General features: G+C 44.4%; 1 protein-coding gene and 1 long non-coding RNA gene across 2 annotated transcripts in view; both read right to left on the bottom strand.

Annotated features, from left to right (window-relative positions):
* TNMD (tenomodulin) overlaps window positions 1-1838 on the bottom strand; it is a 186905-nt gene extending 185067 nt beyond the window's left edge. Inside the window, exons 1-2 of the mRNA XM_077484987.1 lie at window positions 1683-1838; window positions 1244-1378 (exon numbers count right to left, since the gene is read on the bottom strand). Coding sequence (XP_077341113.1) covers window positions 1244-1378; window positions 1683-1718 — 171 coding nt within the window. The 5' untranslated portion in view covers window positions 1719-1838. The remainder of the gene's footprint in view (window positions 1-1243; window positions 1379-1682) is intronic.
* LOC143986589 (uncharacterized) overlaps window positions 1-27697 on the bottom strand; it is a 254255-nt gene that overhangs the window by 185067 nt on the left and 41491 nt on the right. The gene's annotated exons all lie outside the window — the stretch shown is intronic.

Here is a 27697-nt window from a genome sequence, read left to right as displayed (position 1 = left end):
TGAACGGACTTGACCACACACGATGAACAGACAGTCCGCTGAAAGCTTGCGCGATGACGTGTACAGCACGTACGACGGGACTAGAAATAGGACGTCCAATACTCAGCAATGCAACCTTCCGCCGTGTAAATCCTTTCTGAGCATGCGCCATACTTAGTCCGTCCAACTAGCCTACTCACGAGCGGACTGTCCGCTGAAACCAAAGTTGGACGGACAGAATTACGGAAATTCCGAAAGACTTAGTCCGCCAGACTGTCCGCTGAAAAAGTCCGCTGAAGCCCACACACGAGCGGACTGTCCGCTGAAATGTGTTTCAGCGGACTAAGTTGGACAGACAGTCCGCCCGTGTGTACGCGGCTTAAGTGTCCAAAAACACGCGAAAGAGCATGAAAATGCACGAAAAAGCTCAAAGAAGCTTGAAAACACACAATAGGAAACATTATCTGAGGGGAGGGTTTGTGAGAAAAAAAAAACGCTTATGCGCAAAAAAGCTCAAATGAGCTCAAACAAGCTCAGTAAAAAAGTGAAAAAGAGCCCAAAAAAGTACAAGCTTCCTCAAGCTGAAATAAAAGCTCTAATGCCTGTCAAAGCAGCTTTTTTTTTAAGTGGTATTGAATGTGACATTCAGTATTCCCTACAGGTGATTTATACTTTTATTATATTATTATTATACAAGATTTATATAGCACCAACAGTTTGCACAGCCTTTTAAAACATATTTAGTACTATGTAATATAATAATATACTATATACATACACTCATTTTAAAACACTTTCACCCGGGAATATACACCTGCAGTCTCGTTAATGTCACGTTCACTGCTTTATAAATACACACCTTAGTGTAAACTATATTCAGGGTAGCAGGTCTATATTAGCTTCATAAACCAACGTTCAACTCAGTGACACAAGCAAGTTAAAGAAAAAAAAAAAATGCTACTATGTTCCCATTTATTTTGGAGCAAAATTCGGTGAAAGCTGACTCCGCCCTTACGCGTATGCCAGCAAACCAGATTCCGTTTTTTTTTTGTTTGTTTTTTTGATTGCCCATACCTTACCAATAAAATCCAAAGGTAGTAGTGAGTAATCTTAAAAAAAAAGAAAAAAAAAGAAAAAAAAAAAGTTCCCCACCATAGCAATCTGATCACTAAGTATGATGTCATATCTATGATTTCTCTGTTAATAAAAAAAAAAAAAAAAACGAAGCATATTAAATGCTAAGGCACTATGGGAGGTGACTTACCTTCTCAGGAAGCTGTTTCCAGAATTCTTTCACAAAGAAAAGCAGCGTTAGTGATATAACCGCAACAGCGCAGGCGGATATCGCTAGAATCACACATTTTTGGGAATTCCACTTTTTTGGTTTTGGAACTTCTGCCTTAATGGAAAAAGAAGATAGAAATTGATTTATAATTAAAAAAAGTATATATATTTTTTATATATCTATCTATCTATCTATCTATATATATATATATATATATATATATAGATATATAGATAGATATATAGATATAGATATATATATATATATATATATATATATATATATATATATATATATATATATATATATATATATATATATATATATATATATATATATATATATATATATATATATATATATATAATTATAATAAAAACAACACTTATTGGAAAAAAAAAAAACATAGTTTCCTTACTTCTGGAAGTCCTGTCTCTTCTAGTATAGTCTTCATCCTTGGAGTTTCTATAGGGACAGTGAGTAAGGCTGGAGTAAGGAAGAGAGCTGGAGAGGCAATTGTGCAACACGGAGTCTGCTGCTGCAGGACCACAGAAGGGGAATTATATTTCAGTGACATAATGATCTCCCATACCAATCCTTCCTTACATTTTTTTTTTCTTTTTTTCACTAGGCGTGTATTCTTCAGTAATAAAATATACCCAGTGCACAGCAAACTTCATACCATACGCAAATGACTGAGCCAGGCGGCCAGATGGAAAGAAAGATAGACAGATGGATAGATAGATTAGATAGATAGATAGATAGATAGATAGATAGATAGATAGATAGATAGTGGAATAATGAGAAGGAGAAGAGTTTATGAATATGCATAATATATGATGAAACCTCATACATTTTGAATATGCATATTCATACAAAGCAAATAAATTCGAAATATATCACAACCCATCCACTAGGATAAAACAACCAGGTTGTAACTCAGAGTATTTCAAAACAGGAAGAGGAACTCGACAGGGATGCCCCCTTTCACCTTTATTATTTGCCCTAGCAATTGAACCTTTAGCGGCAGCGATTCTACAACACCCAGACATAAAAGGATGTAGTTCTAATAATAAAACCTATAAACTCAGCATGTATACTGATGATATGATATCATTCCTCACCCAACCCAACATAGCATTACCAAACCTATTGAATACACTTATGCCGCGTACACACGACCGGACTTTTCGACGGACTTGGTCCGGCGGACAATCCAATGGACTTTGCAGCTGAGGTCTGCCGGACTTTCAAACGAACGGACTTGGCCCCACACGATCACTCCAAAAGTCTGACGGATTCGAACGTGGTGACGTAGAATAAGGAAGTTCATAGCCAGTAGCCAATAGCTGCCCTAGCGTTGTTTTTTCCCCATCGGACTACCACACAGGCGAACAGACTGTCCGCTAAAAAGCCGTGTCCGGCGGACAAATTTGAAGCCAGTCTTATTTTTAGGTCCGCCGGACTTTTAGGAAGAAAAAGTCCGCTGGAGCCCACACAGGATCGAATTGTCGGATGGACTCTGGTCCGCTGGAAAGTCTGATCGTGTGTACGCGGCATAAAAGACTTCTCTGCGCTATCAGGACTGTCAATAAATGTCTCAAAATCCATTGGCATGCCAATAAACATTCCCCCATCTCAATTAGATACCATTCGCACTTCATTCAACTTCACATGGTCTAAAGACACTCTACCTTATCTAAGTATTCACCTCACCCCAGACACCAATAATTTATAATCTAAAAATGATCCTCCTATGTAAAAAATTAATATTGACCTTAAAAATATGGAAATCATTCAATATATCATTCTTAGGTAAATCAAAATGTCTATTTTACCAAATGTATTACATTTATTTAGGGCACTCCCAATTAGATTAAATAAGTTGATGATCACTCAATTTTAGGGCTGTTACTGATTAAAATTTTCATTTTTCAATTAATCGATTTTTTTTTATCGATTAATTGACAAATTTTGATTAATTATAACGCACATACAGATCCAACTACTTTTAGCTGATCTCCTTGCATTGCAACTCTGCATTAGTCAGCGGTAAATGTGGTATACACTATATACAATCACCCGGCACTAGTTAGTTTCCACAATCCATGACTTAACTTCACAGTTCACACGAATACGTTTTAAATTCAAACTGTAGCACTGACGTAAGTCATTTTTTCTCTTATATTCACCGACCGACACAGCTCCTCTCTGTAACAAAATGGGTTGTCAGCCCTATCACTGGAGATACTAGGCAAAGTTGTAATACAAAATTTCAGAACTCTTAGTTCCGCCCAGGGGGGCGGTTCCTTAGGCTACAATCCCCACACTCTGCCCTAGCAGCCTCAGTTTTATTTTGCCTAGTGAAGGAGATAGACCTAGGAACCCTGCGGGCCCATAGGTCCGTGTTTTTTTGATGCAGAAGCTTGGCTTTTTGCGCAAGATGAATGATCCTGTGATCTTCTATCAACAGCCGGCTGGGTGACAGGCTGGTTCACTTATCCTTGTAGTCTCCCCAGTCCGGCCATCGAGCGTGTGCAGGTCGCAGCTACGGCTCGGCAGGCCACGACATACCTCAGCTCCAGAGGTGGTCGTGAGCTTTTAAGCTCCGGGGCATACATATGACCTGGCTACTGATGTCTGCGTCACAATATGCTGGGCCAGTAACCTTCTCTGTACTGATCAGGAGTTGGCTACAATGGAATGTCTCCCAGCTCTTCAGGACTGGTAAGTAGAGCTCTCCCGGTCTCGGCAGGGTTGAGCAGCTGGGCATTCCCTGGGAGGTCGATTCAGGGGCCCCCTGACCCCTCTCTTCTCTCCCCTGTCCCTATCTCCCCTCCTTCCCCCCTCATGGGGGGGCTGTGCATGGATGCTGAGTGGTGTGTGTGCCTCTGGGCTCTCACCTGGGTTCTGGCTGACTGGGGGTGCCTGGATCCTGAGTGCTTTTACTCCCGGGAGGTACCTGTGAGGTTTGCCCCTGTGTCGGTGCAGCGCTGTGTCTCTGCCACATGCTTTTTTCTGCCTCTCATGGCCCTGGCTGGCGGCCATTTTCAGTGTTGGCAAAGGACAGCATGCGTCTGGGCTTCAAGCGGCCATTTTTCCGGTGATTCCCTATTCAGAACACTGGCGGCCATTTTCTTGAAGCCGGACCACTTTTTGTGCTCTAGCAGCAGCTTCCTGTGCCCTCAGCTTCCTGTTTGTCATTACACGAGCACTGGACAGCCTCTTATGTAGTCTGGACACGTTTTACAGATCACTCAGCAATCGTTCACCTATCATTCTGACAGACTGCCACCGACACAGCTTTGGCCCCTCTGCATCTGGGAGCTCTAGGGGTCTACAGGGACTGCTGTAAACAGCGCGGAATTCCTCAGGGCGGTGAGTGTGGCGGGTTAGAACCCCTCAGTCAGCGGCAGCAAGGAGGGTGGGACTGTCAGAAAACTTTGCGATGATTCCTTTTCCAAACTATTATCTGGGATTTCTAAGACCCTCATACCCACTGTTCATGCAAGCATGGAGAGTCTTTGCTACAAATGGCAGGCCGATGCTCCCAATATTAATAATGAAGACTGGGAAGATATGTGAGCTATCCCTTTTCAAAACTGGTTACTAGTAGAGGTAATATAGATAAGATATTATAAGATTTATCCAGAGGTTCTTCCCCAATGCTGGAGATGCGCACACCTGCTGATTTCGGGCATATCTTCTGGACTTGCACCTTAAAATGGAAATCTCAAGAGTAGGGATGAGCTTCGTGTTCAAGTCGAACATACGTTCGACTCGAACATCGGCTGTTCGCACGTTTGGCGAATACCGAACGTTATGGGCCGTTCGCGCCAAATTCGTGTGGCGCTCACGGCCCACAATGCACTGCGCCATCGCAGTGCATTGCTGGCTCATGATTGGCCAAGTATGCACTGTGACCCCGCATGCTTGGCCAATCACAGCGCCGGCAGTGAGGAGAGCCATGATTGGCCATAGGCAGGAATGCCTGTGGTCAATCATAGCTCAGGCTGTGTAGTACACGCCCCACACTATATAAGGCCGCCAGCGCGGCGGTCTTGTGTAGTGTGTTGGCGTCTGTAGGAGTTAGTGGGTGTTCTCTGTGTACCATCAACACAGTATACACCGTTCATTATCGGCCGATTTTGCGTTCTTGCTCTTCTGTAATTGAGCTGTTAGCAATCTGCAGGAGTTTGTGGGTGTTGTCTGCGTGCCCTGACCGCAGTATACACCATTATATCCACCTATATAGCTAGCTATATTGCTTTTCTGTAATAGAGCTCGCAGTCAGTTGTAGGAGATTGTGCGTGTTGTCTGCGTGCCCTGACTGCAGTATACACCATTATATCCACATATATAGCTAGCTATATTGCTCTTCTGTAATAGAGCTTGCAGTCAGTTGTAGGAGATTGTGCGTGTTGTCTGCGTGCCCTGAGCGCACTATACACCATTATATCCACCTATATAGCTAGCTATATTGCTCTTCTGTAATAGAGCTTGCAGTCAGTTGTAGGAGATTGTGCGTGTTGTCTGTGTGCCCTGACCGCACTATACACCATTATATCCACCTATATAGCTCTTCTCTAATTGAGCCATCTGCCATCTGCAGGAGTTAGTGGGTGTTGTGTGCCTCCAGCACAATATACACTACCCAATTGCTGGTTTTCCCATCTCCCTTCAGGCCATTACCATGTCTGGAAGGCCAACAAGGAGAGGAAGACAGGCGCGAGCCGATAAAAGAGGGCAAGCAGGCTCTGTGTCTAGAGACAACAGTGCTGGTCGTGGATGTGGTGCATCGTCATCATCAGCACGTGGCCATGGGACATGCTTGTCCTTCTTTTAGGCAGCTGGACGTGTTGAGCCGCATCATGCCAACGACTTGGTAGAGTGGATAACCAAGCCCTCTTCATCCTCCTCATCCTCTCTCACCCAGGCTCAGGGTACTAGCAAAGCAGCTGCCAATGCATCGTCTTCCCTCATCTCAATGTCATAATTAGGGATGAGCTTCGTGCTCGAGTCGAACATACGTTCGACTCGAACATCGGCTGTTCGCCCGTTCGGCGAAGTCTGAACGTTTTGGTCCGTTCGCGCCAAATTCGTGTGGCGCTCACGGCCCACAATGCACTGCGATGGAGCAGTGCATTGCTGGCTCATGATTGGCCAAGCATGCACTGTGACCCCGCATGCTTGGCCAATCGCAGCGCCAACAGCGAGGAGAGCCATGATTGGCCACAGGCAGGATGCCTGTGGCCAATCATAGCTCAGGCTGTGTAGTGCACGCCCCACACTATATAAGGCCGCAGCGCGGCGGCCTTGTGTAGTGTGTTGGCGTCTGAAGCAGTGGGTGTTCTGTGTACCTTCAACACAGTACACACTGATCGTTTTCGGCCGATTTTCGATCTTGCTGTTGTGTAGTGGTTGTTGTCTGCGTGCCCTGACCGCAGTATACACCGCTATATTCACCTCACCTATATAGCTAGTGATCTATCTTTTATAATAGAGCTTGCAGTCAGTAGTGTTAGGAGCTTGTGCATGCTGTCTGCGTGCTCTGTACCCAGTACATACCGCTATATCCACCTACATAGCTCTTCTCTATTTGAGCCCACTTGCCATCTGCAGGAGTTATTGGAAGTTGTGTGTGCCTCCAGCACAGCACAGTATACATCTGTATATACCCCTTTATCTCTGGTGTTCTATAATAAAGGCATCTGCAGGAGTTAGTGGGTGTTGTGTGCCTCTAGCACAATATACACTACCCAACTGCTTTTTTACCCAACTCCCTTCAGGCCATTACCAAGTCTGGAAGGCCAGCAAGGAGAGGCAGACAGGCGCGAGCCGATAAAAGAGGGCAAGCAGGCTCTGTGTCTAGAGACAACAGTGCTGGTCGTGGACGCGGTGCATTGTCATAAGCACGTGGCCATGGGACATGCTTGTCCTTTTCGGCAGCTGGACATGTTGAGCCGCAACATGCCAACGACTTGGTAGAGTGGATGACCAAGCTCTCTTCATCCTCCTCATCCTCTCTCACCCAGTCTCAGGGTACTAGCAAAGCAGCTGCCAACGCATCGCTAAATTGCTAGCACTTCAACTGCTGCCTTTTCAGTTGGTAGACTCGGCCCCCTTCCGTGAGTTTGTACAATGTGCGGTTCCTCAGTGGCAGGTCCCCAAACGCCACTTTTTCTCACGGAAGGCGATTCCGGCTCTCTAACGGCATGTGGAAGGCAATGTCCTTGCCTCGCTGGACAGGGCGGTCAGCAGTAAGGTGTATATTACCGCTGACTCATGGTCCAGCAGGCATGGACAGGGACGTTACCTGTCTTTCACGGCCCATTGGGTCACTCTTCTGGCAGCTGGGAAGGATGCAGGACAAGGTGCAGTAGTGTTGGAGGTTGTTCCGCCACCACGCCTCCAAAATGCTACTATTGGTTGTGACACACCTCTCTCCTACACCCCCTCCTCTTCTTCTTCCTCCATGGCCTCTTCCAGTGCTCTGTCCTCAGAACCAGCGGTGCTCCGTAGGCATTCCAGGGGCTACGCAAGTACGCAGGCAAAACGATGCCATGCCGTGCTTGCGCTGGTTTGTTTGGGGGACAGGAGCCACACTGGGGCGGATGTTTTGTCACCTCTGCAGGGGCAGGCCGAGAGGTGGTTGACGCCACGCCAGCTTAAGCCAGAAATGGTGGTTTGCGACAATGGCACCAACCTCCTCTCCGCCCTCCGACAGGGACAACTGACCCATGTGCCCTGTGTAGCTCACGTCCTTAACCTGGTGGTGCAGCGGTTCTTGGGCAGGTACCCCAGCTTACAGGATGTCCTGAAGCAGGCCAGGAAAGTCTGTGTGCATTTCTGCCGATCATTTAATGCCTGTGCTTGGCTGGCTGAGCTCCAAAAGGAGTTGAACCTGCCCAAGAACCGCCTTATATGTGACATGCCCACCAGGTGGAACTCAACGTTGGCCATGCTGCAGCGGCTGCACACGCAGCAGAGGGCCATCAATGAGTACCTGTGCGACTACGGCACCAGGACAGGGTCAGGGGAGCTCGGTTTTTTCTCACCACGCCAGTGGGGCATGATCAGGGATGCATGCACTGTCCTGTCACCATTTGAGGAGGCCACAAGGATGGTGAGCAGTGACAGTGCATGCATCAGTGACACTGTACCTCTTGTCCACCTCTTGGAGCATACGCTGCATGGAATAATGGACAGGGCACTTGAGGCAGAACAGAGGCAGGAAGAGGAGGACTTCCTTGCCTCTCAAGGCCCCCTTTATCCAGACAGTGTTCCTGCTGTGCCACCCATCACACAGGAAGAGGATGAGGAGGAGGAAGAGGAGGAGGAGGATGATTGTGTCAGCATGGAGGTGGAGGCTGGCACTCAGCATCAGCAGCAGCAGCAGCAGTCTTGTAGGGATGATTTACAGTTCCAAGAAACACGTGGACTTGTACGTGGCTGGGAGGAGGTAGCTGCGGATCATGTTGTCCTTAGTGACCCAGAGGACTCCGGACCGAATGCCTCAGCTAACCTACGCTGCATGGCCTCCCTGATCCTGCAAAGCCTGCGGAAGGATCCTCGTATTCTTCGGATCAAGGAGAGGGACCATTACTGGCTGGCCACTCTCCTTGATCCACGGTACAAGGGTAAGGTTGCCGACCTTATCTTGCCATCGCAGAGGGAGCAGAGGATGAGACATCTCTGGGAGGCCTTGCAGAAAGGTCTGTGCAACGCGTTCCCAGAGACTGGGAGGTTACAAACTCCTGGTCCTGGACAACGTGTTGCTGAGGCATCGGTCAGAAGGAGCGGTGGAGAAGGTGGCCGTCTGACTGATGCTTTCAGACAAATTTTTAGTCCGCAGCCCCAAGGTATGATCGGTTCCAGCAACCATCGCCAGCGTCTGATTTACATGGTGCAGGAATACCTAGGGGCAAGGTCAGACTTGGACACCTTTCCCACCGAAAATCCTCTGGCTTACTGGGTCTTGAGGATGGATCACTGGCCAGAGCTTGCACAGTATGCAATTGAGCTACTGGCCTGTCCTGCATCCAGCGTTCTTTCGGAACGCACCTTCAGTGCTGCTGGTGGCTTTGTTACCGATCACAGGATGCGCCTGTCTACCGAATCAGTTGATCGACTGACCTTCATCAAGATGAATCAGTCTTGGATCACCCACAGCTACCAAGCACCTGAAGCTGATGTAACCGAATAATTTTTTTTGAAATATCACATCCCTTCAAGACTGCCTATGCTGATGCTGAGTGATTGTCCTGTTATGTTGATTGTCTATCCTCTTCCTCCTCCGATGATATGTTGGAAGAACATTTCTGGTTCTGGGTGATGCCATCAGCCCAATTTTTCTGCCCCTGTTTAACAGGGGCGTTTAAGTACAATTTTTGATGCAATGCTTTGCAGCAGGGCTAATTCCTGCAATAAAACAAGAGTATATGGGAGAGGTTGCAGTGTCGTGGCACCAGCACCAGTGCCTAAGGCCCAATTTTTCTGCCCCTGTTTAACAGGGGCATTTAATTACAATTTTTGATGCAATGCTTTGCAGCAGGGCTAATTCCTGCAATAAAACTAGAGTATATGGGAGAGGTTGCAGTGTCGTGGCACCAGTGCCTAAGGCCCAATTTTTCTGCCCCTGTTTAACAGGGGCGTTTAAGTACAATTTTTGATGCAATGCTTTGCAGCAGGGCTAATTCCTGCAATAAAACTAGAGTATATGGGAGAGGTTGCAGTGTGGTGGCACCAGCACCAGTGCCTAAGGCCCAATTTTTCTGCCCCTGTTTAACAGGGGCGTTTCATTACAATTTTTGATGCAATGCTTTGCAGCAGGGCTAATTCCTGCAATAAAACTAGAGTATATGGGAGAGGTTGCAGTGTCGTGGCACCAGCACCAGTGCCTAAGGCCCAATTTTTCTGCCCCTGTTTAACAGGGACATTTAATTACAATTCTTGATATAATATTTCACAGGAGGGCCCCTTCCTGTGCCCACCCAGAGTAACGGTGAGGACTTATAGTGTTGTGGCACCAGCACCACAACCACCAAAGGTCAATTTTTCTACCACTGTTCAACAATGGCATGTAATTACAATTCTTGATATAATCGTTCACAGCAGGGCGCTCCAGCGCCCACCAAGAGTCACTTTGAGGGCTTACAATGTTGTGGCAACACCAACACCTTGTTCCGCCATTTCTGCAGAGCATATAGGGCAGGCCCCTACTTTCAAACATCCAACTTACAAACGTCTCCTACTTGCAAACGGAAGGAGACAACAGCAAGTGAGATGAAAAAAGACGGACGGCAAAACAAATTATACAGGGGTGATAACCCTTCCCTATGTTTTCCAAAAAGCTTAAAAATAGATTTTTTGACCGGAGCTACACTTTAAAAATGTACCAGTTCAAAATTACAAACAGATTCTACGTAACACAACAAATCTACACAGTCCCTGTCTTGTTTGCACCGCCTGTATACTGCTGTTCTGAGTATATAGGGCCTGGGGGTATTACGTATTTCCTTTTTTTAATATGGGTACGGGGTTTACCTTAATATCCATACAAGACCCAAAGGGGCTGGTAATGGGCAGGGAGGGCTACCCATGCCATTTTTCTCAATGATTTTCATCCATATTGCCGGAACCAGATATTGCATTAAAAACGCAAGCAGTTTGAAATGACTTTTTTCCGTTAAATGTCATTTTGTGCAGGGACTGTTCTAAACACGGGAAACACGTGGCACTTCACAGGCATACTATAGACACCCCCCAGGCACGATATATAAAGGAATATTTCACTTTTTCTTCACTTTAATCTTCATTAAAATCAGTGCTCCCGCCAAAACGACCATTTTTAAAAACATTTTAGGCATTGACCCATGTCCCCTGGGGCAGGAGCCAGGTCCCCAAACCCTTTTTAGGACAGTATCTTGCATATTAGCCATTAAAACTAGCACTTTTTATTTCGAATGTTCGAGTCCCATAGACTTCAATGGGGTTCTAAAGTTCGTACGAATTTGCGGTCCGTTTGAAAGTTCTGATGCAAACTGAACCGGGGGGTGTATGGCTCATGTCTACTCAAGAGGCCCTCGTTTTGCATTTCTGGAAGTCCTTGATAAATATTGTTGTGCCTCTTACAATGTTACCTACTTGTCTCGTGGATGCCTAAAAGAAGTTCAACAAAGTTTTGGACCTCTGGCATGATTCTCCCTCTACAAATGAATAGTACATTCTTTTGCTTTTCTCAGGAGTTATTGGTAGTTGGTTGCTTCGGTGTTAGGCTGTGAATGTTTACTTGTCCTCTTATATCTATGGCTGGTGTGGGTATTGGGAGTGCCAATGTTATGCTCTATCCTGATGGACACCTTGGAGACATTCTACTTGATTTTTGATATTGTCTTCTATGCTCCTGTACAGAATAGACACTGATTTTGTGTGTTAGAACATCTAATGTTTTGTTGTTGTGGTCTTCGAGCTGGGGTATGCCCCAAGGCTCTGTTTTGTATTGTTTATTTTATCTTTTCTATGAAAAAATCAATAACAATAATTAATAAAAGAAAAAAAATGTTTATGTGATAGGCAGATCTTTTAAGCAACTGTCCAAATGCTGCTCTTATGGAGAGATATCACTTCTCAAACTCTTCCCTAAAAAACAAACACATCCGGGAGTGTCAGTCTGCTGGTCCTCCGTTGCGCTCATTGCTTCCTCTTACCAACCCTTTCAGCTGTGTCCTCTAATGATGTGTGGGTCAGCGGTGTAGTGGTTAGCACTCTCACCTAGCAGTAAGAAGGGTCGCTGGTTCAAATCCCAACCATGACACTACCTGCCTAGAGTTGGCATGTTCTGCCTGTGTGGGTTTCCTCTGGGTACTCTAGTCTCCTCCCACCCTCCAAAGACATGCAGGTAGGTAAATTGGCCCTAGTATATAAATGGGGACCTTGGATTGTGGGCTCCTTGAGAGTAGGGACTGATGTGAGTGTGCAATGTACAGGGATAGGGACAATTGTAGACACTCAGGTTGAACTGGATGTACTGGTGTCTTTATTCAACCTTACTAACTATGTAATAGAGGGAACCACTGGACACTCCCAGGAGTATAGGATCCTAAATAGACTTCAGGAAGAGATTTCTATTCACCAGAGCGGAATTCAATGGCATGGGCAGCAAGAGAGGTAAGGATAGGCTTTTTTGCAAGTATGTCTTTGATGTCAAATTATATTTTAGTAACAGATTCCCTTTAATAATTTTTAGGTCATATTACATTTTTAGAATTACATAGTTAGTAAGGTTGAATAAAGACACCAGTCCACCCTGAGTAAGTTTCTACAATTGTCTCTATCCCTGTACATCGGTCCCTACCCTCAAGGAGCCCACAATCCAAGGTCCCCATTCATATACTAGGGACAATTTTAGACAGAAGCCAATTAACCTACCTGCCTTTGGAGTGTGGGAGGAAACCGGGGTACCCAGAAGAAACCCACGCAGGCACAGGGAGAACATGCAAACTCCAGGCAGGTAGTGCCATGGTTGGTATACGAACCAACAACCCTTTTTACTGCTAGGTGAGAGTGTTAACCACTACACCACTGTGCCACCCAGAATTGTGTGAGTTGCAATAGTATAGATCCGCCTTTCCCTAACTTTGTTCCTCCAGAGGTTGCCATGGGTTTCTTGAGCAATTCCTGCCTCTTAGATAAGTAAGTAACCACTGACACAATTATCTTTTTTAGCTATCTGTAAGAAGAGGATGTATCCTAATGACCACAAATATAAGGACCATTCTTCGATGTAACCATCACGCTAATGGACGGTGATCCGTCATTGTCATTGTTAGTAGTAGGGGTTCCCTGAGCCTGGAAAGTTATTTCAATGGTTCCTCCAAGTTAATAAACGTTTGAGAAAGACTGGTGTAGATTATATCCTTTGTTTTAAATATAATTTACGTCAGGGCTCGACAAACCCCGGTCGCCAGGTCGCATTTGCGCCTAGATTTCGTGTCCTGGCGACTGGGGCAACGCTGCTGGGGTATCCTGTCTCCATTTGGACCCCGAACTCCGCCGCGCAATTCCATCGGGCCGCGCCGGCCAGTAATTGAGGCCGCGGCTTTGCGGCCTTCTAAAATCTTTCGGTAGTCTGGCGCCATCTTGTGGTGGATGTAGAAATTACACCCTATTCCAATAATGCTAATTCCTAATGGAGTGAAGCTCCCCTGCCTGTTTTTTGCCCAACGGTGAGTGTGGTGGCTGGTAAATGGCTTCTCATTATATTATATATATATATTATTAAATGTATTAATTTATTTATTAATTTAATTATTTATATATATATATATATATATATATATATATATATATATATATATATATATATAATTTTATTTTTATTTTTTGTAATTTTTTTTTTTTTTTTTTTGTAAAAAGTAAAAAAAAAAATTATTTTAATTAAGGAAAAAAAAAATATTATTTGTAATCCTCCCTGCTTGACCCCTTTCACAAGGGCTGTCTGATCAGGTTCACCTGTCAGTTTTTCAGGCGGACCTGATCGAACCCTTAGCAGGGAAATGGCAGTAAATGAGCGGGAATATGTCGGAAATAATAGTCACATTCTTTTGTTAACCACTTCGTGCCCGCGCTATAGACGAAAGATGTCTACAGCGCGGACACCAATTGCCGGGAGGGCGTCCCTAGACATCCTCCTGTTTACTTCCCCTCTGCACGCCGCCATGGGCGAGCATCGGGGAAGTTCTGTGTTGGCCGTGTCCCTTGGATACAGCCAATCACAGATCATGCTAAATGACCAATCACAGCGGCCATTTAGCACTCGAGCGGTGTGTCCAATGGGAGGTGATCTCATATGTGGGGGGCTGGGGGCTATCTTCCCCTCACTCGTCTCCATGTCAGGCCAGGGACAGGTCCAGATCGCCGTCACGGACCTGGCTCCTAACTTTTTTAGCTGGCTCCTAGATTCCAAGCAAATTTGTCAACCCCTGATTTACGTATTCCTTTAAACGTTTTATAGAACTTTTCTTTTGTTCTCATTGAGCATTGGAAACTTGTTTGCAAGTCCACAGGGTCCGAGGGAGCTATGCCATTAGTAGCTGTATACAGAGTATCAAGACATACACCCAGTGCCTTATTATTGCTGCAATTCCTTATTCCCACATTTAACTAAATTGTTTTCCATCCATCATTTCTATCCCCCCATGAATCCTGGGAACCTGGAGGACCATGTACCGTGGGTCTCTCTGCATTTGAAAACTAAATTCGAAGAATTAGACTCCTTTTCTTCTACATTCAGTTGTAGACTGAGTAGCTGTCTGATAAATCCAGGTAGCTGTAAGATAAAACATCTGGGTCTCGGTGAGGCTTTAACTCTACACATGAGCTGGAGCCCGATACTCTTCAGTCTGTGGGGTGATGCAAGAGAAGAAAGGGAGAGGGCAGGAGGGGTAGGAGACTTGACATGCGGGAATGTATGCTGTTCTTTTCATTTAGCTTGAATAATATGCAATTGTAAAATCAGTGTTATGACTTTCTTTCCACTCAGTCTGTGGAAGAATGCAAAGTAAAATGTGATAATTGTATAAAAGAATAAATAACCCATAGCAGTCAAAGATCTGGAAGTGTAGGCTGATTTAGACATAGACAGGAATAGATAGATCTGCATTGTCTAATTCTTTATAATGTGGCCCATTGACTCTTATTATGGTTGAGGCAGTAAGTAGCCGCGTTCCTCACAATAGCTATGTTTCAATGATCAAAATACTCAATTAGCAATCCAAACAAAATTTTTAACATGACCAATATCTATTACTTTTGTAAAACTCATAGATGGAACCAACAAAGCTGGGTCCCAGGGTCATATCCCGAGTTATAGGAACATATACCCGGTTGTATGGGTTTAGAAGTTCATATTGTTGCCACTCCTGGTACCCGAATATTCTCAAGAATGTCTAAGCATTCTTGCATTATATCAATTAAAATCCATCAATCCATCTCTCCAGGTGGAATAACCCAATCTTTCTTTTTATCTTGACCAATTTCCATTTACCTGTCCACCAGTCTGTCGCTTTATCGAATTAATACCTGGATTGGATTGAATCCCTGAAATTCCTAAATAAAACTAGCAAAGTTGAGTTGCAAGGTCAAACCTGGAGATATAGCGCCATATTTCAGGTAGGGGTTTAGGGGTCCATATTGTTTCCACTTCTGGGGTCCACGTGTTCTAAAGAATGTCTAAGTATGCTTGGATAATATCAAATAGAATTTATCAATCCATGTTGCATGACCCAGTCTGTTTATTATGGCCAATATCTATCTATCTATCTATCTATCTATCTATCTATCTATCTATCTATCTATCTATCTATCTATCTATCTATCTATCTATCTATCTATATATCTATCTATCTATCTATCTATCTATCTATCTATCTATCTATCTATCTATCTATCTATCTATCTATCTATCTATCTATCTATCTATGATCTGAGCTGGTTTGAAACACCTAGATAAATCCAACAAAGCTGAGCCCACATTTGGAGCTATAGGACCATATTTCAGGTAGGGGTTTAGGGGTGTCCATAATGTTTCCATTCCTGGGGCCCAGATGTTCTCAAGAACATCTAAGCATTCTTGGATAATATTAAAAAAAAACAAAAAACATCAATCCATCTCTCCATGTGAAGTAACCCAATCGTTTTATCATGACATCTATCTATCTATCTATCTATCTATCTATCTATCTATCTATCTATCTATCTATCTATCTATCTATCTATCATCTGAGCTGGTTTAAAACCCTGAAACTTCTAGATAAACTATAACAAAGCTGAGTCTCTGGATCACATTTGGAACTTTAGGGTGATATTCAAAGTAGGGGTTTGGAAACCCATAATGTATTCCACATGTTTGCAAGAATTTCTAAGCATCCTTGGATAATATCAACCAGAATCCATCTCTCAATGTGAAGTAATCCAATCTTTGTATCTATCTATCTATCTATCTATCTATCTATCTATCTATCTATCTATCTATCTATCTATCTATCTGTCTGTCTATCTGTCTATCTGTCTATCATCTGAACTGATCTGAAACCCTGAAACTCCTAGATGAACACCAAAATATTGAGTCCCACTGTCACATTTGGAGCTATAGGGTCATAATCCAGGTAGGGTTTATCGGTCCATATTGTTTCCACTCCTGGGCCCCAGATGTTCTACAAAATGTCTAAACATCCTTTGGTAATATCAAATAGCATCTACCAAGCCATCTCCCTGTGTGAAGTAACCCATCAAAGCTGAGTCCTTGGGGTCACATTTGGAGCTATAGGGACATGTTCCAGGTAGAAGTTTAGGGGTCCATATTGTTTCTACTCATGGGCCCCAAATGTTCTCAAGAATGTCTAAGCGTCCTTGAATTATATGACACAGAACCAATCAATCCATCTCTCCAGGTTAAGTCACCAAATCTTTCCTATGGCCAATATCTATCTATCTATCTATCTATCTATCTATCTATCTATCTATCTATCTATCTATCTATCTATGATCTGAGATTTTTTGAAACCCTGAAACTCCAAGATGAACCCAACGAAGTTGAGCCCAAGGGTCACATTTTGAGCTATAGGGTCATAATCCAGGTAGGGGTTTATCGGTCCATATTGTTTCCACTCCTGGGCCCCAGATGTTCTCAAGCATGTTCAAGCTTCTATCTATCTATCTATCTATCTATCTATCTATCTATCTATCTATCTATCTATCTATCTATCTATCTATCTATCTAGCTATCTAGCTATCTAGCTATGATCTGAGCTGTTATGAAACACTGAAACTTCTAAAGCCGAGCCCCAGGGTCACATTTGGAGCTATAAGGCCATGTTACAGGTAGACATTTAGGGGTCCATATTGTTTCTACTCCTGGGCCCCAGATGTTCTCAAGAATGTCTAAGCGTCCTTGAATTATATGACACAGAACCAATCAATCCATTTCTCCAGGTTAAGTCACCAAATCTTTCCTATGGCCAATATCTATCTATCTATCTATCTATCTATCTATCTATCTATCTATCTATCTATCTATCTATCTATCTATCTGTCTATCTATCTATGATCTGAGATTTTTTGAAACCCTGAAACTCCAAGATGAACCCAACGAAGTTGAGCCCAAGGGTCACATTTTGAGCTATATGGTCATAATCCAGGTAGGGGTTTATCGGTCCATATCGTTTCCACTCCTGGGCCGCAGATGTTCTCAAACATGTTTAAGCTTCTATCTATCTATCTATCTATCTATCTATCTATCTATCTATCTATCTATCTATCTATCTATCTATCTATCTATCTATGATCTGAGCTGTTATGAAACACTGAAACTCCAACATGAACCCAACGAAGTTGAGCCCAAGGGTCACATTTGGAGCTATAGGGTCATAATCCAGGTAGGGGTTGAACGGTCCATATTGTTTCCACTCCTGGGCCCCAGATGTTCTCAAGCATGATCAAGCTTCTATCTATCTATCTATCTATCTATGATCTGAGCTGTTATGAAACACTGAAACTTCTAAAGCCGAGCCCCAGGGTCACATTTGGAGCTATAAGGCCATGTTACAGGTAGACATTTAGGGGTCCATATTGTTTCTACTCCTGGGCCCCAGATGTTCTCGAGAATGTCTAAGCATTCTTGGATAATATCAACCAGAATGCATCAATCCATCTCTCCAGGTGAAGTAACCCAACCGAGACCCCCTCCGTTTCCCACCTTATGGATCCTGTCTTACCCTGTTTTATACATAAGAATGTCTTCATGCATTTCTGTATATAATTATTTCACTTTTTTCCCCCAACTGTTTTACAAATTCTTCGAGTTGTTCCCTTCAGTTATTTGTGTTTGTAAAACTTGGGACCTGTTTGAACTTAGAAGAAGAATCTGTAGTAAAACACATTATAAGACATCCTGGTATTTAACTGGAAGAGCACAGACACGAAACTCCAATAAAATGTTAGGTTCTTCTTTGCTATGGGGATCAGAAGGCATTCCTCATTCATTGTTGTTCCAATAAACTCCGGATATTTGTGAATGTGTCTGGGTTAATTATGCTTTTAAATGTTTCTCGCATAAAGATATGAACTTGTATTATGGCTGTGAAATTACTACTTTATGCAGCAGCTGGAAGATGTAGAGAGGACAAGGAACTGGAAGTCCCATTCAGAACAGACAATTAGTGCTTTCTTTTAGTGTCAGTTATTTGGTGCATTGTATTTGGCTACCACAATATTTCTCTGATGTCATGTTCACAAGGGCCTCGGCTTGCATAAGGAACTTTCGGCATGCATCAAGTAGCTTTGTTCAAGCTTTTAAAGGACTATTAAAGTGGTGTTGCCACCAAAAAAAATAAAAATAGTTAAAAATTCTTAAAAAAATAAAATAAAAAAATAATTGTAAAAAAAAAATTTTTTTTACTCACCTCTAAATGCCTGTTGCTAGGGAGTCCCTCGTAGTCTGCCTTCTTCATTGCCTGGGCTGGTGACATCACTTCCCCTCGCGCCACACATCTGGGACCTGTCACGTGTCCCAGATGACTGTGCGGCGTATCACGGCGCCATGCGCTGCTCGCGCATGCGCAGTGGGTGCCCGGCTGTGAAGCCACAGCCGGGTGCCCACAGCAAGAATGACGGCGCCGCGAGCAGAGCGGGGAACAAGGGGGGGTTTCGTTCCCCCGCATCGCTGGACTCTGGGACAGGTAAGTGTCCGATTATTAAAAGTCAGCAGCTGCAGTATTTGTAGCTGCTGACTTTTCATTTTTTTTTTTTAGGGGGCACCCCACTTTAAGATCGTGTTTTGTTAGGTTAAAACTGAACTCTAAAGCCTCAAACACACGATCGGATTTTCCGCAGACAAAACCTCAGACTTTTGTCCGAAGGCCCGTGCCTGGATTTTGTCTTGCATACAAACGGCAAGGAATTGTCGGCCAACAAACATGAACATACTGATGTACTAAGTGGTTTTTTAGCTCTTTAGAGCCACCCTTTGGGCTCCTTCTGCTAATTTCGTGTTAGCAGAAGTTTGGTGAGTATTGATTCAAACTTTTTATGTAGCGCTTTTCATTTCGTGCTTATCAGTTTGCGCTTTTCTTTGAGTGCTTTTCAGTTTATTTCTGAACGGCTGTTCTTCAACTAGCCATGTTGTGGAATCGGAGGAGATAACATGTTATTTATTATTGGCCTTGCAGTTATTGCTTTGACCCAAGTCCGGTCCAGGAACAGGAGGAGGAGGACTTCTTGGACCAAAAATTGGTTGCTTTATTAATCATGAGCAATTATGTCATATGCCTTTGCTGCGGGAGATCCAGGAGAATAATCCGGCTGATTTTCGGAATTATCTCCAGATGACGGACACCTGCTTTCACCAATTTTTGGCATTGGTGACCCCCTATATTAGGAAGCGGGACACATGCATGAGGCTTTTATTTTATTTTTTGGTTGACTAATGATTAGATTTGGTATATTTTCTATATTTTTTGGATGCATAAAATGCACTTTTTGGTTAAGTTGTATTGGCAGATAGCATGTCTAATTTTATTTGTTTTCTTTTTTTTTAATGAACAAAAAAAAAAAAATTGTGTAGAATAATACTTGGCTATGTGTTTTACTTCAAATGACAGTTTGGAAGTAGGCAGTTATTAAAAAAAAAATACAATGTAAAATTGACAAGGGACACCAACATAGTTGTATCTTTGATCTTAAAAACTACAGGATAATGGTGTTGTGGTAACTTGTCAAAATAAAACTTAAAAAAAAACCCATAATAATATTATTCTTGATATCAATAGAAAAAAAAGCCTTTGAAAATCAGTTTGGATCAGTATCACCAGCAAAGCAGCTTCATTATTATCCCATTATAGAAGAGAATTGTGCGCTGCATTTCCAGATTTCATAATTTCATCGAACATTTCCGGTCGGAAAATCTGTGTGTACGAGGTTTTACTCTCCCGTCAGTCTTCCACTGTTGTACAGACTCCCATCCTTTACTGAATTGGGAGGACGTTCAGCACCATTTAGTTCTTTCCTCCCCAAAATGTACCTGTGTGCACAAAATGTAAAAACTATTTCTCTAGTGCCAAACTGAATAAAGTCCACTTCCAATAATCAATGGGGTCTCCAAACTTTGTAAATAAATTTTACTAGCCTTGAAATTTTAGAGGGGCCAGAATTTGGCCAGTGGGAGTAGAAAATGTCCTGGCGTTGGCAACAGTGCCCCATTATTGGTGTTTGTGAGATGAATAGTGCCCCATCATTGGTGTCAGTGGGAGAAATAGTGCCCCATCATTGGTATCAGTGGGACGAATAGTGCCCCATCATTGGTGTCAGTGGGGTTAATAGTGTGCTATCATTGGTGTCAGTGGGAGGACGAGTGCCTCATCATTGGTGTCAGTGGGAGGAATAGTGCCCCATCATTGGTAGCAGTGGGAGGAATAGTGCCCCATCATTGGTGTCAGTGGGAGGAATAGTGTCCCATCATTGGTGTCAGTGGGAGGAATAGTGCCCCATCATTGGTGTCAGTGGGAGGAATAGTGCCCCATCATTGGTAGCAGTGGGAGGAATAGTCCATGCCATTGGTGCCAGTGGTAGAATAGTGCCCCATCATTGGTGTCAGTGGGAGAAATAGTGCCCCATCATTGGTGTCCGTGGAAGTAATAGCGCCCTATCATTGGTATCAGTGGGAGGAATAGTGCCCCATCATTGGTATCAATGGGAGGAATAGTGCCCCATCATTGGTGTCCGTGGAAGTAATAGCGCCCTATCATTGGTATCAGTGGGAGGAATAGTGCCCCATCATTGGTGTCAGTGGGAGGAATAGTGCCCCATCATTGGTGTCAGTGGGAGGAATAGTGCCCCATCATTGGTGTCAGTGGGAGGAATAATGCCCCATCATTGGTGTCCGTGGAAGTAATAGTGCCCTATCATTGGTGTCAGTGGAAGGAATAGTGCCCTATTGTTGTTGTCAGTGGGGTTAATAGTGTGCTATCATTGGGGTCAGTGGGAGGAATAGTGCCCCATCATTGGTAGCAGTGGGAGGAATAGTGCCCCATCATTGTAGCAGTGGGAGGAATAGTGCCCCATCATTGTAGCAGTGGGAGGAATAGTGCCCCATCATTGGTGTCAGTGGGAGGAATAGTCCATGTCATTGGTGTCAGTGGGAGGAATAGTGCCCCCTGTTGATGTCAGTGGAAGGAATTATACCTCATTGTTGGTGTCAATGGGAGAAATTGTGCCAAAAGTGACAAAGTGCTGCAGTTTGGAGACCAGTGTACTACTTGATCAGGATGTGGCCCCCTTGTACAATAGCCTAAAACTTGTCCTAAACCATCCACAATAGTCAACATAATACAGAGTTACAATGTTGCAACACAATAAAGTAGATGGTGATCCTGGATGATGCCTGAACAAAGATGTCGCCGTCCTCCTGGAGAGAAAAGTAGATATAAAGATGACAGGAGCAGTGATCTATTGAAAAAAAAAAAAACAGTGGCCATTGCTGTTAGTTGCCTGGCTGTCATGTCCATCCTCTGCCTTCAGCACTGTCACAGAACCATGCAGCCAGTGAGGCCAGCAACTCCTGTCCGGGGTCAACGTCTGAGGAACCCCCCCGAAAAGGACCAACATGACCAGCAGGCTTCCGCCATCCCCTGAAGGAGATCAGCAAGGACAAGCCATGAAGGAGATCAGCAAGCACAAGCCATGAAGGAGATCAGCAAGGACAAGCCATGAAGGAGAAGAGCAAGGACAAGCCATGAGGGAGATCAGCAAGGACAAGCCATGAAGGAGATGAGCAAGGACAAGCCATGAATGAGATCAGCAAGCACAAGCCATGAAGGAGATCAGCAAGCACAAGCCATGAAGGAGATCAGCAAGGACAAGCCATGAAGGAGAAGAGCAAGGACAAGCCATGAGGGAGATCAGCAAGGACAAGCCATGAAGGAGATCAGCAAGAACAAGCCATGAAGGAGATCAGCAAGTACAAGCCATGAATGAGATCAGCAAGGACAAGCCATGAAGGAGATCAGCAAGGAAAAGCCATGAAGGAGATCAGCAAGGACAAGACATGGGATATTTTGCATAACGGGTTCACTTTAATATGTCATTTACATTTACAACTCCTTTAAGTTATTTTATTTTGTTGTTGGTTTTCTCCGCGAGGAACGCAGCGAGTCCCGACACCCGGGTCACCTTCTGCACTTCTATTTTAAAGTCCGGGGCGTTTTTTATTTTTTATTTATTCATAACACACCCACAGATATTTTGCAGTTCGGTAAATAAGTGACAATAAAATGCAAAGTGAACGCGGCAGCTCCGCAGCGAGGACAGATTGTTCCGTCAACAGTGGGGCCGCCGCGTATTATAATATCGCTTTTTACGAGTCATTATCCATCACGCGCCCGCCTGACACTTCGCATAGATCCGCGCTCACGACACCCGACTTGCGTCTTTGATTTTTTTTTTGGGAGGGATAAAACAAAGAGTTTCATTCGTAGGAAGAAACGATTGTTCAATCTGTAGATGCATTAACCGCTCGTCTACCGCGCCAAAATTCTGACATGTTTCTCATATACACTGTATTACCAAAAGTATTGGGACACCTGCCTTTACACGCACATGAACTTTAATGGGCTCCCAGTCTAATGCCCCTGTACACACGGAATCGGACATTCCCACGCCAAAATCCGTCTGATTTTTTTATCCCTGACGGATTTTGTGCCAAACTTGTCTTAGCCCTTGTACACACGGTCGGAAATTCCGCCGGAAAAGGTCCGATCGGACCGCGTTTTTGTCGGATAATCCGACTGTGTGTGGGCTCCATCGGACTTTTTTTTTTCCGTTGGAATGTGCGACCAACAAAGTTTTGAGAGCTGGATATAAAATTTTCCGACAACATGATCCAATCGGACCTTTTCCGTCAGAATTTCTGACCGTGTGTACAGGGGCATTAGACTGGGAGCCCATTAAAGTTCATGTGCGTGTAAAGACAGGCGTCCCAATACTTTTGGTAATATAGTGTATAGAATTCCGATCGGACAATGTGCCACGCATGCTCAGATCAAATTACGAGACCAAATCTATTGGCTACTAGCCGCAACGTAGTCTCGTCATAACCAACGAACGTCATTACCTTCCGAACGATCGGAATTTTCCGACAACTTTGTCCGACCGTGTGTATGCAACACCAGTTACGGACAAAATCCGTCGGAAAAAAATCAGATGGATTTTGTTATCGGAATGTCCGACCGTGTGTACAAGGGCTTAGATACACACGGTCGGACAAAGTTGTCGGAGAATCCGATCGTTCTTAACGAGGTGACGTCAAACGCGTACGTCAGGACTGTAAACGGGACAGTAGCCAATATCTGTGGTCTCGTAATTTATTATGAGCATGCGTGGCACTTTGTCCGTCGGAATTGTCTACACACGATCGGAATTAGAGCGGAGACTGCAAGCCAGGCCTTCTCATCCAACATCAGTGCCGGACTTTATAAATGGGTTTCTGGAAGAATGGTCAAACATTCCCATAGGCACACTCCTTAATACTGTGGACGGCCTTCCCAGAAGAGTTGAAGATGTTATAGCTGCATAGGGCGGGCCAATCAATGTTGAACCCTAACGACTAATGCCCTGTACACACGATCGGAATTTCCGACAGACAATGTGCGTTCGGACTGTGTTGTCGGAAAATCCGATCGTATTTGGGGGGCTCCATCGGGCTTTTTCCGTCGGAAAGATTTTAGATCCTGCTCTCAAACTTTGTGTGTCGGAAATTCTGACAGGAAAAAGTCCTAATTTTCACTGCTTGCAGTCCCAAGAGTGTGGTGGGTGGGGATCGCATTGGCTCCACATAGTGTCCGGAGACCACTCAAGTTATTTACTAAACTCTTTATCCCAGATACGTCTTTGCAGCATTTGCTTAAGGTGTGACGTCATTGGGAATCAGGGATGTTATATATTGGAAGTGTTCATTTTCTTTTTTTTCTTTATAATGATCCTTTTGTACTGAGGTTTATGTGTGGCTGTGAGGCTGTCATTTTGAAGCAGAGTGCTGTGTTCCCTGTACTCTATGAATTACTTAAGTCTGACGCTGGCGTTCTTTGCTGTACAATTTTCTAATCTCTCTATTCTCTGCATTACTTGCAGGTTGCATTTTGCATATTACGGGGGCATTTTGCGTAGAAAAAAAGTCCATAAAATGCACAGATGTGAACTACATCTATAGGAAAGCATGTTAAATGGACTGTACTGTGTTTCTGCAAAACTGAAAATGCATAGGTGTGATCCAGGCCTTACATCTAACCCCTGCATTCTGTGCGTTACTTACTCCTGATCCCTGTGCCCTGCGTGCTTTATAATCCTGTCCCTTGCACGCTATGCATTACTTACTCCTGCCCCCTGTGCCCTTTGCATTACATAATTCGGAACTCTGTGCCCTGTGCATTACTTCTAACCCTTGCAGTCTGTGCATCACTTACTGATCCCTGTAGTCTGTGTGTTTCGTAACTCTGACCTCTGAACTCTGCGCACTATTTACTCCTGACCCCTGTGCATTACTTACTCCTGACCCCTGTACTCTGTGCATTACTTACTTCTGACCCCTGTACTCTGTGCATTACTTACTTCTGACCCCTATGCTTTGTGCATTACTTACTCCTGATCCCTGTGCTCTGTGCATTACTTACTTCTGACCCCTGTGCTCTGTGTGTTACTTACTCCTGATTCCTGTACTCTATAGGTTTGATTTAATAAAGCTGGAGAGTGCAAAATCAGGCTCCCTTCTGCATAGAAACCAATCAGCTTCTAACTTTAGCTTGTTCAATTAAGCTTTGGAAATAAAACCTGGAAGCTGATTGGTTTCTATGCAGAAGTGAGCCTGATTTTGCACTCTCCAGCTTTAGTAAATCACCCCCTATGTGTTTGATAATCTGGACCCCTTCACTCTGTACATTAAATATTACTGACCCCTGCATTCTGTGTGTGACTTATTGCTGACCCCTGCACTCTTTGTTTTATGTACTTCTGAACACCGTGCTCTGTATGTCCCTTCTAACCTCTGCAATCTGTGCATTACTTACTCCTGACCCCTGTGCTCTGTGCATTACTTACTCCTGACCCCTGTGCTCTGTGCATTACTTACTCCTGACCCCTGTGCTCTGTGCATTACTTACTCCTGGCCCCTGTGCTCTGTGCATTATTTACTCCTGATCCCTGTGCTCTGTGCATTACTTACTCCTGGCCCCTGTGCTCTGTGCATTATTTACTCCTGATCCCTGTGCTCTGTGCATTATTTACTCCTGGCCCCTGTGCTCTGTGCATTACTTACTCCTGACCCCTGTGCTCTGTGAATTACTTACTCCTGACCCCTGTGCTCTGTGCATTATTTATTCCTGAGCCCCGTGCTCTGTGCATTATTTACTCCTGACCCCTGTGCTCTGTGCATTACTTACTCCTGGCCCCTGTGCTCTGTGCATTACTTACTCCTGGCCCCTGTGCTCTGTGCATTATTTACTCCTGGCCCCTGTGCTCTGTGCATTACTTACTCCTGACCCCTGTGCTCTGTGCATTATTTACTCCTGACCCCTGTGCTCTGTGCATTACTTACTCCTGACTAGGGATGAGCCGAACACCTGGGGACCCGGGAACTGCCCCAGGGGACATGTATCAATGCAAAATAAAGTTTTAAAAACAAACGTTTTTTCGGGAGCATTGATTTTAATAATGCTTAAAGTCAAACAATAAAAGTGTAATATTCCTTTACATTTCATACCTGGGGGGTGTCTATAGTATGCCTGTAAAGGGGTGCATGCTTAGAACAGTCTGACAGCAAAATAACTTTTCTAAAGGAAAAAAAGTAATTTAAAACTATTCGCGGCTATAATGAATTTGTCGGTCCACAATAAACATAAAAGTTCATTGATAGAAACGGCATGGGGATTTCCCCATAGGGGAACCCCGAACCAAAATTTTAAAAAATAAATGCGTCTGGGTCCCCCTAAATTCCCTATCAGGCCCTTCAGGGAACCCCGTGCCAATTTAAAAAAAAAAATGGCGTGGGGGTCCCCCTTTAGGTCTGGTATGGATTTTAAGGGAAACCCCACACCAAAATTTAAAAAAAAAATGGTGTGGGGTCCCCCCAAAAATCCATACCAGGCCCTTTATCAGAGGGCACAACCTGGCAGGCCGCAGGAAAAGAGGTGGGGACGAGAGAGCTCCTTCCCCTCCTGAACCATACCAGGCCACATGCCCTCAACATGGGGAGGGTGCTTTGCGGTAGCCCCCCAAAGCACCTTGTCCCCATGTTGATGGGGAGAAGGGCCTCATCCCCACATCCCTTGCCCAGTGGCTGTGGGGGTCTGCGGGCAGGGGGCTTATCAGAATCTGGAAGCCCCCTTTAACAGGGGGACCCCCAGATCCCGCCCCCCAGTGTGAATTGGTAATGGGGTACAAAGGTACCCCTACCATTTCACACAAAAAAGTGACAAAAAGGTTAAAAAAGACAAGAGATGGTTTTTGACGATTCCTTTATTAAATTCTTATTCTTTGTGCTTCTTCTTTCATCTTCTTTCTTCTGGTCTTCCTTCCGTGTTCCTCCAACTTCTTCTCCTCCATCTTCTCCTTCTTCTTCTTTCTCCGCTCTTCTCGTCCCGCATCTTGCTCCGGCTTCTTCTCCGCGCCGTCCACACGATCCGCCTCTGTGGGAGTCTTCAGCCGTGTGACGCTTCGATTCTTCTGACACTTCTTAAATAACAGAAGGCGGTGCCACCCAGTGACCACGCCCTCCTCTGACACACGGGGACTTCCCTATGGCTTTCCCTGTGTTGTCAGAGGGGGGGGGGGGGCTTGGTCACCCGTTTACGTAAACGGCTGACCACCTCTCACAATGGTCACATAATCAGGAGCCTCAGGAGAAATTTAATAATATTGAAAGTGGATAAAAATTACATTACCCTGTTAACCCCTTCATGCCACCTCCTGGCCCCTTTTAAGTGGGTCTTTATGCAGGGAGTTGGAGGCGGTGTCCCGATAACGTGATTACTGTGATTGGCTCTCACAATGGTCACATGAGCGGGAGCCATGTACTGAAAGTGGCTAAAAATGACATTACCATGTTAACCCCTTCCTGTCACCTCTTGGCCTCCCCTTTAAGTGAGCCTCTATGCAGGGAGTTGGGAGGAGATGTCCTGATCGTGTGATCACTGTGATTGGCGCTCAAAATGGTCACATGACCAGGAGCCTCAGGAGCTTTAAAGATTTAAAAATATTGAAAGCGGTTAAAAAAAATTACATCTATATGTTAACCCCTTTCTGCCACCTCCCACCCCCTTTAAGTGGCTCGTGGGAATCGCTGTGATTGGCTCTCACAGCGGTCACAGGATCTGGAGCTTATCTCATTGG

Source organism: Lithobates pipiens, unplaced genomic scaffold (genome assembly GCF_037356315.1).
Source record: "Lithobates pipiens isolate NorthernLeopardFrog02 unplaced genomic scaffold, aLitPip1_a1.2 Scaffold_1, whole genome shotgun sequence".
In the NCBI taxonomy this organism is placed as follows: Eukaryota; Metazoa; Chordata; class Amphibia; order Anura; family Ranidae; genus Lithobates; species Lithobates pipiens.
Note: the sequence above shows the minus strand (reverse complement) of the source record. Positions and strands in the feature narration are given on the sequence as shown.